Source organism: Nicotiana attenuata, chromosome 9, assembly GCF_001879085.1.
Source record: "Nicotiana attenuata strain UT chromosome 9, NIATTr2, whole genome shotgun sequence".
Taxonomy (NCBI): Eukaryota; Viridiplantae; Streptophyta; class Magnoliopsida; order Solanales; family Solanaceae; genus Nicotiana; species Nicotiana attenuata.
Window position 1 is genome coordinate 12,256,916 of NC_031997.1, and position 16,949 is coordinate 12,273,864.

The following is a 16,949-nucleotide window of genomic DNA, read 5'->3' on the forward strand; positions in this document are numbered from 1 at the left end:
AATTTGTGGATGGACTCGGGTCAAAGTATCCGAAGTGAGTTGACCAAATCCGGGACGTATCCCGCACCCGTATCGAGACGGGTGCGGCACCAAAAACGAAGAGTCCGCGCAACTTAGATGGTTTCTACGTAAATCTCCAGATTTAAATCAACTATGAGCTACCTATCCATTTTTGTGCAGCATAATGTGTTGGATCAGCATGAGTATTGCTTTGTGATTTATTGTTAAGTTGTATCCATTTAGTACTTATAATAAACTAGATGTATACCACTTGAAGTTGCACTCTGTTCCATCAAGACATCAGATAAGTTAAGACCAGTAAATTTGTGTGTGTTCATTGCTTAAGTGATGAACGAGAGCAACTTTTGACATGTCATAAATATAGTCGGTAGCGAAATGGAGCTCGTGTTTTTGCTTTAACAAGGCATGCAGTTTCTAATGAAAGTGATAACCCTGCATGAGGTGGTTTCTTAATCCACACTGCTTTTAATTTGTGAGGCGCTTTGTTAATTGTTATGTACTATTGAACTTTCAGGAAGTGAATGCAGATGTTCGGAACGACTAACCTACCCCTTGTTGACCGCGGCGATCCAAATGATGAAGCGTGGCTTTTCCCTGTCTGTCAATGTTTACTATGATGTACCAATGTTATTTCCATGTGTTTTGAGCAAGATTAACCTATTGCATATCACATTTTGTTGATAGTTTGAAGTTAAGTTTGTCGTGAAAAAGGTTGAACAAGCTTCTTCTTTCCTTGAATATCTATTATATGTAGGATCAGATTGTTTATCAATGTTCACTATGATGTATGAATGTTATTTCCAGGTGCTTTGAGCAAGATTCACCTACGTTAGCTAATTACATATCACATTTTGTTGGTAGCTTGAAGTCAAGTTTGTGGTGACAAAGGTTGAACGAGCTTCTACTTCACTTGAATATCTCTTATATGTAATATCAGGTTGAGATTGATATACAAAAGGTAAAAGGAGCAAGCGAGAGTAACAACCACATACTCTTCTTCGATCTGCTTAATTACACATAAGTGCTATGTCTGCAGGTTGCCAAAATTGAAACAGAGAAAAGGCTATGGTTGAAACTAAATTTTAGCAGAGGAAGTAGATGGGTGCATATGAAGGTCAATCTAAAGGGAAATCCCACTTTCTTGTTACACCAATAACATCATATTGTAGAAAGTGATTTGTTAGGACTTCGCTCTCTGTTATTAGAAGAAGCGGCGCGACTTCACTCAGCTGGAAGGAGTAGCTCTTTCAACTAGAGGTGTACAAATCGAACCGGCAAAATCGCACCAAACCGAAAAGTCAAACCAAACCGATTAAAAAACCCGACTAGGTTTGGTTTGATTTGGTTTGGAATTGAGTAAAAAAAAAACGAACCAAACCGACATACAAATATATAATTTTTATATATACTTTTAAGATTTTATATAGACTTTTGTTTAAAAGATAGTCTAGAAATATTTGATATCTTCTCGTGAGACATAATATTTAATAAAACTATAAAGTGCATTCATTTTATTTGCTTTAAATAATAGATTGTATTACTTTCTTATTACTATGTGTTATTGAAATGCGTCCATCATCTCCTTGTTCTTTCATATTCATATGTCAAGATTTCTTATATCTTTTTCGAATTTGAAGTGATATTTCAATAATCTAAAATTACGTAGAACATATCATTATTTAGGCATCATATTAATTTTGATGTTTAATTATAAATTCGGTTAACCTTGAAAGCGTACATCAACCAAAAATTACTTGTAGATGACTAAGAAAAACTATTAATTATGTGTTACTAAAAATAATTCTCCCATAAGAACACTTTAATAGATAATATTTTTGTTAATTTTTTTATTTTTAATAAATATATTTTCACTTCTAAATTTTATCTATAACTTTAATAAAGGAAGATTAAAATAATATTCATGTAACAAAAAAAAAACCGAAAACCCGAAAAATCCGACAAAACCGAACCAATCCAAACCGATATAATCAGTTTTGTTTGGTTTTGATAAAAGCCAAACTAACCCGATCCATATACACCCCTACTTTCAACTAATCCATACTTTTCATTTCCTTCTCCTCTGGTTCTTGTTTGTTTTCCTTAGCGGTATAGTACGGCACATGGGAAATCACAGTTAGAGAGAACTAATGATCCCTCATATCCACGGGATATAGCGAAGTACATGAATTCTCTATCTCTTTCCTTAGTTACTGTGTACATTTGATTGCACCTCTAGTTATGAATACTGTTTATTTTGGTCCCTACTATATACTACTTGTGACGACCCAAAGGGTCATCACCTAGTTCCTCATCCATTCCGTGCTTTCGAGACCTTAAAACCTCATTTTTTACTTGCCTCGATTTGCATGCGCAGTCCGGGCGCGTAGCCGGAAATCTTTTATGTTGAAATATGTGAATTCCGCGAAAAAATTTGAAGAATTTTGATATTAATATGATTATAGTTGACTTTGGTCAATATTTTTTGTAAACGGACCCGGACCCGAGATTGGACGGTCCCGGAAGGTCCGTAGAAAAATATGGGACTCGGGCATGTGCCCGGAATCGAACTCCGAGGTCTAGAGCCCGAGATATGAATTTTTCCGTGAAATTATTTATCTGAAATTATTAAGGAAAATGGAAATGAAAATTGATTAAAAGACTATGGTATCGGGCTCGTATTTGGTTCCGACGCCCGGTACAAGTCTTAAATATGTGTTAAGCGCCTTCTGTAAAGTTTGGTCGAAATCGGACGCCGTTTGACGTGTTTCGGACTATGAGTTCAAAGCTTGAAAGGTTATGAAGTTTAGAAGAAGAATCATGTGTTTTGAGGCTTGATTCAATGATTTTGATGTTATTTTGGCGATTTGGTCGCGCGAGTAAGTCCGTGGGATGTTTTTGAGGTTGTGTGCATGTTTGGTTTGGAGCCCCGAGGACTCGGGTGAGTTTTGGATAGACATCAGATTGCATTTTCTCATTTTTAAAAATCTGGTATTTTCAGTGCTGGTGTCTTCGCATTTGTGAAGAAATGATCGCAAATGNTGGGTCGCAAAGTGCGACATATGTTCGCATATGCCGAGGGCCGCCCAGTCGCAAATGCGACGTCTCCTTCGCAATGCGTAGCCCCAGTTTTCCCTCTGTGTTCGCAAATGCGGGAGAAAGGCTCGCAAATGCGAGGTAGGGGTCATCGCAAATGCATTGAAATTTTCGCAAATGCGAAAATTGCCTCCAGACCCAAGTTGGCAAATGCGAACTAAAATGTTCGCAATTCCCACGCCTGTTTTGTTCGCAAATGCGAACCTATGTTCGCATTTCCCATATCCGAGGCCCAGCAAATTTTATACTTAGTCGAATTTTCATCACTTTCCACCATTCTTTCAAAACCCAAACACCATAGGCGATTTTTCAAGAGCAAACTTCATCCCAAATCATTTGTAAGTTGATTTTTACTCAATTCTTTCAACTTTTAACATCATTAAACATGTTTTCCACTTGAAATCAAAGATTTTCATGGGTGAAGTTGGGATTTTTGGGTAGAACCTAGGTTTTCTATAAATTGGGGAGTTGGACCTCGATTTGAGGTCCGATTTCAAAACAAATTACATATTTGAGTTCGTGGGGGAATGGGTAATCGGGTTTTGGTCCGAACCTCGAGTTTTGACCACGTGGGCCCGGGGGCGTTTTGGGAAATTTTGAGTAAAACTTTGGGAAAATCGTTTTTATGCCTTCAAACTAATTCATATAGTGTTTATTAAAGTAATTGAACAATTTGTGATTAGATTCGAGCGAATCGGAGGTGGAACCACGAGGTAAAGCGATAGTTGAGGATTAAGTGGATTTCAAGGCATTGAGGTAAGTGTTTGGTTTAACCCTAGCTTGAGGGAATAGGAGTTGAGTCTTGTTGCTAACTGCTATGTGATCGAGTACGATGTATAGGCATGGTGACGAGTATCTATACATTGGTGTCTAGCATGACCGTGAGTCCTTATAATGTGATTATCATGAACTTATTGTGAATTTCATGTTTATTGGAGTATTTTCATATATTGTGAATAACATGTGAATGGTGATATGATAATTTGATTCCTAGGAGCATTGGCTCGAACTGTGATACGAATATTGAAAGTATATGAAATGACTTGATTCATTGAGGAGCGTCGGCTCCAGTTGTAGAACGAATTGCGAAAGTATAAGTGATAATTGAACCTCTGGAGCATCTGCTCGAGTTGTGAAAAAGAATTGTGAAGTAAAAGTGAGAAAGAGGAGAGATCATTATGTTGCCCTCTTGGCGGGCTGTTGTTGGGTTGTGATTCCTCTGCATTGTGTTCTTAACGGATACTAGGGTCGCTCAGGTTAATGTTTCCTTGTGTCATATGATGACTATAGTTATAGATGGGTTGGTTGGGTGTGGTAGTCGGTTATATATAGCTGAGGTGGTCAAGTGTGGTAATAGGTTGGTTATAGCTGTGGTAGTTAGATGTTGGAACTAATGTGGTGGTTAGATGTTGGAACTAATGTGGTTATAGTAATCCCCTTGCCAGAATATTTGAGATGATGTTTTGTTCCCTTACTGGGAAGTCGTTATATTGTTGTTTGTGACGGAATATGAGATAAGAAATTTTGATGAGCTTGGGCTCCAGTGATATCTTGAGATAAGAAAAGTAAGAAAGAGAAAACGTTGTTGATTATTCCCTTGCCGGGACGTTTGGTTGAACTTGTTGGATTCTTTCCCTTGCCCGGATGTTTGTCAAATATTTACTTATTTTTATGCCCCTTAATTGTGACTGTTGTTTGGGGAGTCGGACTGTTAAATGATATTGAGGATCACGCCGCAACAATAATATGTGAGGGTCGGGTTGCACGCCGCAACAATGATATTGAGGATCGGGTTGCACGCCGCAACAGTAAAAGGTGAGGATCGGGTTGCGCGCCGCAACAATGATACATGATAAATGATATGGGTCGGGTTGCATGCCTTAACAGTGGTATTTGTGGAGCGGGTTGCACGCCGCAACAATAGTAATTATGGAGCGGGTTGCACGCCGCAACAGTTACTGATACCATGTGTTTATTTTGAGTATTGGTTCTTGCTCACTGTAATTCTAAGCTGCTTTAGTTGGTTACTTTGGATTAATCTCCCCATAGCATGTTTCCCCTCCCACATTGTTACTTGCCTGGTATTTCGATTCCGTTGTATATTTATAGCTGCACAGGTTCATGTGGTGTCCGGTCTAGCCTCGTCACTACTTCGCCGGGGTTAGGCTAGACACTTACCAGCACATGGGGTCGGTTGTGCTGATGCTACACTTCTGTGCATTTTTGCACAGGTCCAGGTTTTGAGGAGCAGCAGCAGTAGTAGTTCGGGAGCAGACTTTCTTATTCACGAGACGAGGTAGTCTTGCAGGCGTCCGCAGGCCCGGCGTCTCTTCTTTATGTTTTCCTTTTGACTGTTGCCTCATTGTTTTCGAGACAGACAGCTGTTATATTTCTTTCAAACGTTTGTATTTAGTTTATTCCTAGTGGTTCGTGAGTAATATGACACCAAATCTTGGGTAGAGGCTATTATTGACGGTTTTGCGTTTTGATTCGTTTTTTTTTTTTTTATAAATCAGACTTCCGCTTTTATTCTTGTTAAACTTCAAGTTCTAAATTGCTGTTATAAACTGCTAAATTAATTGTTTAGTGATGAAAAGGTAAATAAGTTGGCTTGCCTAGCTACCACGAGTAGGCGCCATCACGATCCCGATGGTGGAAAATCCGGGTCGTGACACTACTATTAGACATTTATAGTCCTTTAAGTATGCAAAATTGGTCACTTTTAGTTCAGGGATAAAAACTATATGATTCTTCAACAGTTATTTGTGTTTTACATTATTTGACAGCTGTGCTGGTTAGAAATTTCCATTGATCGTCTAGTAATAAGAAGAAATGCAGGGCTTCTGCTAATTTGGCCTAATAACTTTGTAATTTCACTGGAATGTAAACTTAATTAAGTATCGAAAGTTGCTTAATGATATGATGTTGGTAAAATATGAATGGACTTAATTGTTTGGGGTTAATTAGACTTAATTGTTTAGTTTTTATCTGCCAATTTTTCAGGATGGTTTAGAATAAAGGAGTCTTAGAGAAAGTTTTCAATATTAAAATGCAAAAAGGGAAAAAAACCAAATAGGAGTATACTAGGGACTATGAACGTCCGTCATTATTTGTTGTCAATATATAGGTGTAGCTTTGTAGTTCATTAGAAATATTATTTTCCTGATATGACTTTTTTATAGAAGATTAGTAAAAAAATACATGAAATTTATAAGTCATTTTCTTCGATTCAAATTGTAAGTGAGCGTACGAGAGATTATTTTCACTAAATATATACAGATAGGATCGGCCTAAACCCGCACCATTTGTATGGCAGCTTTGTTCTAAACAGATAAAAAGACGAAAAAGGACACTTTGAATTTATGCAGTCAATATATAAACTTGATACCTTCAATTGATCTAATCTGCAGATTTCAGTTACAGCAAAATGCATGTCACGTTTTAGTTTAACACTCTTGTTTGGATCATGGTTACCTATCGTTTTATAATGTATTGTATTGTACTATACTGTATTGTATCGTTTTGCTGGATACAATGTTTGGATAGATTGTATCGTTTGCTGTTGTTAGATAACATCTTTATTGTTTGGTTTAATTTGACGGTATTGTACCGTACTGTACTGTTGTGTTTACTAAAATACCCTCAATTGTTTTAAGTACGATGCTTATTAAGAACTACTCATAAAAATAATTTAAGCAAATTATATATGTAATTAAAATTAGCCAAAAATTTGCAAAGATCATAGATGAGATAAAAATACAGAAGAAAAAAAAAAGAGAGGGAAAACTAATCAAAAAAATGCACGGCAGAAGGATGGAGACAAAGCACGTAGTTGGGTGAAGTATATAAATAATAGGGTAAAGGCTAAAATTGAAATATTGAATAATAAGTGTGGGCGTAATTGGAAAGAAAAATACGGAACAATCCCACCACACCAATTTGGTTGTTTCATAAAATGGGACTTTTCATTGTTCCAGAACAATGGACTTCACAATACGATACAATCAGTTTTATATTAACAATCAAAACAAACATTGTATCTAGGATAACAATACAATACAATACGATGGGTAACAACCATCCAAACAATACGTAAGTCAAAGCTAACTTTCAATTAAATGCTTTTACATCTAACAAAAATTTGAGGAAATCAAACTCAGATTTTGTTATAAATGGCTTCTGTATAAGATTAGCATCAATTAATAACATAAGACAAATTAATTCAGAAAGGAAAAAAGAATTTACTGTTTTACACTTCAAACAAATTTTTTGAAAGCAAACAAAAAACACAGCCCAACCCCAGGCTGGCTACTAAATAACGTCAACTATTACTTATTCCGTTACATATTCCATTTTTATGTAACATTATTATCCTTTTTAATCCGTTTAAAAGAGAAAGATATATTTTTATATTTATAAATTCTTTAACTTTAAATTTTTCATTTACCTTTACATGACACACGCTTATAGCTAATGGCGCAGCCAAGAATTTCATGTTCAAGATTTATTACTGTAACACCCCAGACTTTAGACAGAGTCCCACATCAGTAAAATACAAGAGGAATGTTGGTATATAGGTTAACAAGCCTTAGACCCTTGTGACGCGTTTTAAATCCGTGAGGGCCCAAAGCGGTGAAATTCAAAAATAGCCGGATTTACAAGTGGTAATTGAAAAATAGTCACAATTTCAAAAGTAATTGAAATTTAACCACTTTTCATGTAAAGATAAATTTGAACGAAAATACTGTTCAAAATCCGAAAAATATTCCAGCATTCATACATAGGTGCTCCAATCTCCAGTATATTATGCTGGAACTTTTCGTGTTGCAGTAAAATAGTGGCTATTTTTCAATGACTTTGCAAAAGCTAGCTATTTTCAATTATCAGTCCGAAAACTGGCTAGTCCCTGCTATTTACGCGACAATGTCACTAGATGTGGGCTGTTACAGATGGTATCAGAGCCACTCTTATGTCAGTCTTGTCGATGGTGGGTCAGAGTTCAACTGAGTTTAGGCAAATCCCGGTTAGGCGAGGCAAACCTCAGTGCTGAGTCTAGGCGAATCCCATGCGGTGGGGCAAACCTCAGCAAGGACGCAGAGTCCATAAGAAGGGGTGTATGTAACACCCCAAACTTTAGACAGAGTCTCGCATCGGCAAAACACAAGTGGAATGCTGGGTGTATAAGTTAACAAGCCTTAGACCCTAGTGACGCATTTTAAACCTGTGAGGGCCTAAGCTCATAACGGACAATATCACTAGCAGGCTGGGTTGTTACAATTACACATATATTTGACCTATAACACAATATAATTTTCCAACGAAAGGTTCAACCGACCACCCTCGAGCTTATGTGGCTCCTCCTTATAGTCCAAAAATATCTATATTCAACCACCGTCACATAAATGGATTGTTACAGTTACACATATATTTGACCTATAATACAATATAATTTTCCAACGAAAGGTTCACATAAAATGAAACGGATAGAGTAATTAAATTAGAGATGAGGAAGAAAGAGGAAGAAACCAAGCTAATTGTTTCCATGTAAAACAAACTAGATGAAACCATGCAAAGTTTTCATACACTTAAAGACAAAATTCCAAGTCTTACTTCTAATCTACTATTTTCTTACATGTAACGGTTGTTTTTGTGACATAAAACCAGCAAAAAGAATTCTCAATTTTCTGCTTTGTGCGGTCCATACATACACCATTGTCTAAGTTTCTCAAAAAAATTCTCTCTTTCTCTGAAAAATTTTAATGGCTAGTTTTGCAAAGAAAGAAGTGGAAGTGATTATAGTAGGAGCTGGTCCTGCTGGTTTAGCTGTTTCAGCTTGTTTGAACAAATTGGCTATAAAAAATGTTGTGTTAGAAAAAGAAGATTGTTGTGGCTATTTATGGAAAAAAAAGACTTATGATAGACTTCACTTGCATTTATCTAAAGAGTTTTGTTCATTGCCTTTGAAGCCACATGCAAATTCAGCACCAAAATACTTGTCAAAAAATGAGTTTATTCAATACTTAGATGAGTACGTTGAGAATTTTAATATCAACCCAAAATTCCAACATTGTGTGGAGATGGCATTTTATGAAAAAGAAGAGAAAAAATGGAATATCAAAGTAAGAAATGTGGCTAGTGGAGAAATGGAAATTTATGCTAGTGATTTCTTGGTTTTGGCTAGTGGTGAAAACAGTGAAGGTTATATACCAAAAGTGCTAGGAATTGAAAAATTCAAAGGAGAGATTATTCATTCAAGTGAATATAAATCAGGTCAAAAATATGAAGGAAAAGAAGTTTTAGTTGTTGGTTCTGGAAATTCTGGAATGGAGATTGCTTATGATCTTTCAAATTATAAGAGTTGCACTTCAATTGTTGTTAGAAGCCCGGTACACCTCTTTACCCTTGAATTGATTCTTTCTTTTTTGCATGCATGTAGGTTTGTGTTTGTGAAATTTTTTATTTTTATGATAACGGTAGTATTCGGGTCAGTTTGTTTGCACCTAAATTATTTTACTGGGTTTACTTCTCACTGGCACATGTATCGCGTAACTTTGCCCAACAAGCGACAGATAGGAAGAATATAACTTAACGTTGCTTCTGCTAAGATTTGAAGCTTAGCAGAGGCGGATCCAGGATTTAAATTCTATAGGTTCAACTTCTAAGGTTTTAGCATTGAACCATTATATTCTTAAAGTTATGGGTTCGTATCTACTATTTTTGCAATTTTAATGAAATTTTACATAAAATTACTCCGCGTCGAAAGTTATGGGTTCAATTGACCCGTTGAGACACACTACATCCGCCCCTGAACCATAGTCATTTACGACAACAATAACAACAAACTTATCAGTGTAATCCCACAAGTGGGATCTGGGGGGAGAGTAATGTGTACGCAAATCTTATCTCTACCTTTATGAGGTAGAGATATTGTTTCTGGTAGACCATCAGCTCTATGGTTTGAACCTTAGTCGTCTATGATTTTTATCCAACTGCATTATTAAATGCTGGGTCACACCCTTAACTACGGATTTGTTGATTTAATTGATATTTCACTTGTAATTTTTTGGTTGGAAATTTTTTAATTTCTTTTTCCTTTCTAAGGAATATAGGAAGGAAAACCAACCTATATAGGAATAACTTCTAAAGGAAAATAATCACTAAAATTGCTTAATAAAGTGGTTTTAGTAAAAAAAAAAAAATTAACAGCTTTTCTAGCATAGCTATTAGCAAATAAGTAAATAAATAAATAAAAGAATATCTAATATGGTGAATATCTTTCCCTTATCGTCTCATCATCTTTCCTATTTACAAGCCACAACTCATTTCGACAATTTTAATTTCTCATAAAACCTCTTGATATTTACCGGGGGTTGCAGTTTTGTTTCTTTAATATTCTTTTCTCAGAAAATAGATTTGATTTGCTTCACCTACAATTAGTTGACGGAGTCTGAATTTTAACATTATGAGTTCTGGATTTTAGAACGACGACTTCAAATATTAATGATTGGGTTCTAAATTTAATATTTGTACATATTTAATGAATTCTAAATACCAAATACATTATTTGAGTAAAAGTGGCCTCTACTGAGTATGTGTTGGTTGAGGTCGTTTTATTAATGTGAAAACAGCCTGAAATTTCTATCAAAAATATTAGATCTGAACTCACAATTCTAAACGTACAATACAGTATTAAGAAATTCAAATGACGAATTCATCAAATTTAAATTTTGATTCCGCCTGTGTCAACGAAGAAAAAGTGGTGATTCTTGGTTTTGAAGAAGGAGAGCAGCGGAAAGATTGATGGTTCGGCTAGAAGAGGAAGATATAGAGGGAGAAGAATTCTTTTTATTTTAATCAATATATTATTTCAACTTAGGCAAGAATCCATACCACATCGAAATCATTATTGTGCTGATACTTTTCTTAATCCAACCATAAACATAACTTTATAGGGGCTAATTTAGGCACATAACAAAAAAAGAAGGGGCTAATGTTGCACGACCCTTGTAGACTTAACCCTATATATACTCGAATGACAAGGCAGGATAATATACGATATATAGATGCCTCATTGATAATATACGAGATATAGATGCCCTAGTGATATCAGCTCAAGAAAGCTATGAAGAGGCCTTCCGTTGGTCAATAAAGAGGGATGACAAGGCAGGATAATATACGAGATATAAATGCCCCTCATTGATAATATAGGAGATATAGATGCCCTAGTGATATCAGCTCAAGAAAGCTACGAAGAGGCCTTCCGTTGGTTAATAAAGAGGCATGACAAGGCAGAATAATATACGAGATATAGATGCCCCGTTGATATCAGCTCAAGAAAGCTACGTGGAGGCCTTCCGTTGGTTAATAAAGAAGGATGGCAAGGCAGGATACTATACGAGATATAGATGCCCTATTAATAATATACGAGATATAGATGCCCTAGTGATATCAGCTCAAGAAAGCTATGAAGAGGCCTTCAGTTGGTTAATAAAGAGGGATGACAAGGCAGGATAATATACGAGATATAGATGCCCAATTAATAATTTACGAGATATAGATGCCCCATTAATATCAACTCAAGAAAGCTACGAGGAGGCCTTCCGTTGGTTAATAATGAGGGATGATCAGGCAGGATAATGTACGAGATATAGATGCCCAGTTAATAATATACGAGATATAGATACCCCATTAATATTAGCTCAAGAAAGCTACGAGGAGGCCTTCCGTTGGTTAATAAAGAGGGATGGCAAGGCAGGATAATATGCGAGATATAGATGCCCCATTGATAATATACGAGATATAGATGCCGCATTGATATGAGCTCAAGAAAGCTACAAGGGGCCCTTCCGTTGGTTAATAATGAGGGTTGACAAGGCAAGATAATATAAGATATACAGATGCCTCATTGATAATATAAGAGATATAGATGCCCTATTGATATCAGCTCAAGAAAGCTACAAGGAGGCCTTCCTTTGGTTAATAAAGAGGGAAATGGCGATTGTTCGCGCATTTCTCAAAAATGATGGAAATATAGTTTAGTGCCGCCAAGTGCCCGAAACATAATGCAACATTTATCACTTGTCATAGAGGTGATGCAAAGTAAATATTGGAGTTAGTGCAATAGTACCTTATTGAGACTATTTTGATACCAAATTCCTTATTAGGTAATTTATCTTTGCATAATCTTCTAGATAAAGAAGGATATGCACACTAAAGATTGGAAGATCTTTTGTCTTATGGTAGCCTGCTCCAGTCCCTTTGCGAAACTTTTGTTATTGGCCTAGCCATACACTTGACATGTTTTAAGTGATAGCTTTTTCTTGCCTCAACTTATTATATGGCTACAAAGACTAATACATGGGGCATGCATATGAAGTTGGCTTCTTTTTTAGGGTGCAATTGAATTTGCATTGAAGTTGATTCTATGGTGGAAAGAGTTGAATTTATGGAGTTGATGAATTATCCCCGTTCTCCATCTCTAGGTTTACAGAGTTATCCGGCCATGCACGTTGTTCGCTTAACATGGAAAAGATTGTGCAAGAGAAGTCATACGAATGATCGAATCTTCGAATATGTTCTAAAGCAAGAAGCAAGGGTGCAGCAGCTGCACAAAAATCGTCGTTTCATATATAGGGCCTATATGTTTTGTTCCATATATGGAATGACGTGGCACTTTTCTCTTACTTGACTTCATAGTTCCAAAGAAGCTCCAAGAAGCATCAATGAGATCCTTGAAGCAATTCTTAAATAGCAAGCAGTACCTCTCGATGCAACCTTACACAAAGCAATAAAAAGGATATCGAAGAAAATGAAATACATATATGTTATTATAGTGTTTTCTTCTTTTCCTAGAAAATATTCGAAACGGTCTGCTTAAGAAGCTAACTCTATTATCAACGAAATAAGGAAAGGGGCGACAATTTCGCACCAAATATTCCATAATGGTTAAAAAGAGTGCCCTTCACCCTACTTCATTACATTAGTGACATAAGCCATTGACCTCCTCACCTATCATTGTATTTTCTATGTATCTATTCTCTCACGATTAAATTTATATAGATATTTCTCTAGTATTTCACATACACCACACAAATGGATATATTTTCCAATCAATTTTGATATTATTCTTTTGGTCATTTCCCACATTATAATTTCTTCAAATGTCTTTTATCATTCATGCTTTTTTTCTTAGACGAAAGTGCATTAATTAGAGTGCAATAGAATAACTACGTATATTTTCTTCTTGTTGTCATTCTAAACATTATCCAAATTTCAAGAAATTTTTATCATATGTTCTCAAGTTTCTCTAGAATCATTCTTGTTGGTTTAGTTTATTCTTGAGAGGAGAATGAAAATATGATAAAATCATAATTATATGTATTTTTTGTTTTAGTTATTCGTATTTTAAATTAACAAAAATAAATGTTTAAATATAATTAAAACCGACTATGTTTTAATTAAATCACCCAAAAAAACACATTGATTCTCATGAGATAGCAATATGTTTGTTATATAACCTATTAGAGTAGACAATTCAAAATTAATCATTGAGATATTATTTTATCTTAAGAGTCGTAAATGATAATGTACATCTTAGGAGTTCAAAAATTCAACTTGATCTTAACTTTGTATCTTGTATACAACTATAAATTACATTGAAATGAAAGCAAAATGATGTACATTTTTATCTCGAGGTCGAAAATTAATAATTCAAATTTGGATCTGAAAATTTTCAAATGTTGAAAGGTTGAGTGAGGAGGAATTTCATATTATACCCTTGTGATGAAAGTATTTTATTTTGTATCATATTTAAATTATATACACCGACAACATAGAATAAATATTTACACTAGTAATGTATGTAGTTTAACATCTATAATAAATAACATGTTCATCATCATTTTTATGCGGTTACCTATTAATGTTTATCGTAGAAATTTATCTGTAATTACCTTATAATTGATCTGATTGTATAATTTTTTTCATACCATCAGTGCAGAAAACTTAAACTCGTGTATGTACATTATAGTTTAATGTTATCCCACAGTGCTATAAACAATTTTCAAAAGATAGATTATGCAAATTTCCATATCCACTATCTGATATTTAATATGGTTGTTAATTAGTTGATTACCTTTTTCTAAAAGATTTATTTTAATGTTTTTTTTAATGTGTTTACAGATTCATGTTCTAACAAGGGAGATGGTGCATACTGGAATGTTATTACTAAAATATTTACCAATATCTTTGGTGGATACTCTGATTGCAAAATGTGCTAAGTTTAGATTTGGAAATTTGGCTAAATTAGGAATACCTCAACCAGAAGAAGGCCCATTTTATATCAAAATATCAAAAGGTAGATCCCCAGTAATTGATGTTGGTGCTATTGACAAGATTAAACTTGGAGAGATTAAGGTAAGAGTACAAAAATTTTCATTCTATTTTGTAAAAATATCATGTGAAAAACATGTGGCTTGCAAATGATTTGGCCACGCGCAGAGTATTGGTCTAGTGGTAAGCGTGCAACTCGTGATGTGTTGATCAGGCAAACGTCATGTGTTCAAACTCTGCTCTAGGCAAAAGTCCGTTATTAATAAAGACAGAGCCAGGATTTGAAGCTTATGAGTTCAAGCTTCCAATCTTTTATATTACTGGATTTTAAATCAATAATTTATATATATTCAATGAATTTCTTAAGGCAAATGCATAGTTTGAACCAAAAATACCGAGTTCGGCCGAACCCGCAGCTTCTACTCTCCCTCCGCCCCTGGGTATTAAAGTGAAGAAGGATAGAGGAACAGGTTCATTATCCTACGAGTTTTGAGTTGTGCACCACTATCTAGGGGTGTACATAGGTCGGGTTGGTTCGGATTTTACAATTATCAAACCAAACCAATTGTGTCTGGTTATTAAATCTAAAGACCAAACCAAACCAATAAACCAATACCTCAACCAGAAGAAGGCCTATTTTATATCAAAATATCAAAAGGTAGATCCCCAGTAATTGATGTTGGTGCTATTGACAAGATTAAACTTGGAGAGATTACTGGGTTTTAAATTAATAATTTATATATATTCAATGAATTTCTTAAGGTAAATATATAGTTTGAACCAAATTTATCGGCTTCGGTCGAACCCGTAGCTTCTACTCTCCCTCCGCCCTTGAGTGTTAAAGTGAAGAAGGATAGAGGGATAGGTTCATTATCCAACGAGTTTTGAGTTGTGCACCACTAGCCCTTGAAAATTTCTCAATTAAAAAAGAGAGAGAGAGAGAGAGATGGCTTGATTACCTTTTGAAATCATGAAGCTTACCATTAGCTAAATATAGTTTAGGATTTAACATATAATACTACAGTGTGTAAATAATTTTTACACCATAAGTAAAATTTAGCATCTTGTAGCTAGCAGGTTGTATGTAATTATTTTTTAGGTGACTTGATGATGTAAAATTCTTTTACTGTTAATATATAGAAGTTAAATTCTTTTAGTTTATTGATTTACTTTGATATTTTTTTGTGAAAACACTTGATTGGCAAGCTGGTTTTTGTGAAATCATTTTTGGTGAATGTTTAGGTACTTTCTGGAATATCAAACATAAAGGAAAATACAGTAGTTTTTGACAATGGGGAAGAACATCAAGTTGATGCAATAATTTTTGCTACTGGATACAAGAATGCAGCTACCAAATGGCTAAAGGTACGTATTATAAATTGTCGAGAATCAGCCACTAATGCTTGCATTAGGTTATGTTGTCTACATCATACCCTTTAGGGTTCGGCTCTTCCCCAAACCCTGCATGAACGCGAAATACCTTGTGTACTGGGCTGCCATAGTAAAAACAGTTATTAAAAAAATTTTGTTCTTTGTTTTAATTGTTCTATGGTTTTTCTATATGTTTGAGTCTTGAAATTGCTCCACTTGCCTAATAGAAACTACTCCTAAATGGAATTTCTTTTTATGGTTTTTCATCCGGTGTCTGGTAGTCATATTGGGCCAGACTAAATCTGAATTCGTGCCGGAAAGTCCCACATAGATTTAATTTATAACTATTGACTGTATACACAATATTATTCTTTATATTAACATATGTCAACCAGTAACTTGCCTTATTTTCCAGGTTACTTTGGATAGTTACCTGTAATTATCTTTTAAGTGATCTCTGAGTGTAAAAATTCTTTTACGTTGTTGTCAGTGTTAGAAGTTAAACTTATCTTGTTCCACTTTTTTTCTGAATTTTGACTTCACATAATATTTTGATGCTCTTCTACTTAATTTGAAAGAAATTCGACTCTTACCTTAGTAGATGTATGGTGTAAGAGTAAGTTTTCTAAATACAGATTCCTAAACATGTTTAATTTAGAGGAAACATGAATATGTGTGTGTGTTCACTTAATGCATTTTTCTCATTCACATAATTATTTTATATATTTAACTCGTATCTACGTAAATGAAACTTTAGACATCAGTATAATTTAACTTATTGTAGAAAGTTATTGCCTCATTTTTCAACTTATGATTTTTGCTTATTATTAAGTAATTATGACTCTAACTTATATTGTCATTGTATAGAACTTAAACCGTATTTTTATTTTATTTTTTTCTTCTAAAATTTTTGAAATATTCTTTGCAGGATTATAGCTCCATTTTCCTTGATGATGGAACTTTGATAAATGAATTTCCAAACCATTGGAAAGGAGAGAATGGGCTTTACTGTGCAGGTTTTTCAAAAAGAGGGCTATTTGGCATATCAATGGATGCCAAATCTATAGTAGAAAATATAAACATTGTTAGAGGAGAGAAAATCTAGAGACCCTTTATATCAGACTATGTTGGAG

The 16,949-nt window shown here is 34.8% G+C and overlaps 2 protein-coding genes across 2 annotated transcripts in view; both read left to right on the top strand.

Moving 5' to 3' along the window:
- LOC109232741 (F-box/kelch-repeat protein At3g23880-like) overlaps positions 1 to 847 on the top strand; it is a 3,543-nt gene extending 2,696 nt beyond the window's left edge. The window contains exon 2 of the mRNA XM_019398481.1: positions 536 to 847. The gene's annotated coding sequence lies outside the window, so the exon portion shown is untranslated. The remainder of the gene's footprint in view (positions 1 to 535) is intronic.
- Positions 8,874 to 16,921, top strand: LOC109232529 (probable indole-3-pyruvate monooxygenase YUCCA10). The gene is made up of 4 exons (XM_019398297.1): positions 8,874 to 9,500; positions 14,296 to 14,529; positions 15,688 to 15,810; positions 16,745 to 16,921. The coding sequence occupies exons 1-4, from the start codon at positions 8,874 to 8,876 to the stop codon at positions 16,919 to 16,921; spliced, it is 1,161 nt and encodes a 386-aa protein (XP_019253842.1).

Excerpts from the sequence above, each read along its gene's own strand:
- LOC109232529 (XM_019398297.1), top strand. The coding sequence starts at position 8,874 with ATGGCTAGTTTTGCAAAGAAAGAAGTGGAAGTGATTATAGTAGGAGCT. Across the intron at positions 9,501-14,295 it reads CAATTGTTGTTAGAAGCCCG|ATTCATGTTCTAACAAGGGA; the intron begins GTACACCTCTTT and ends ATGTGTTTACAG. Across the intron at positions 15,811-16,744 it reads CAGCTACCAAATGGCTAAAG|GATTATAGCTCCATTTTCCT; the intron begins GTACGTATTATA and ends TATTCTTTGCAG.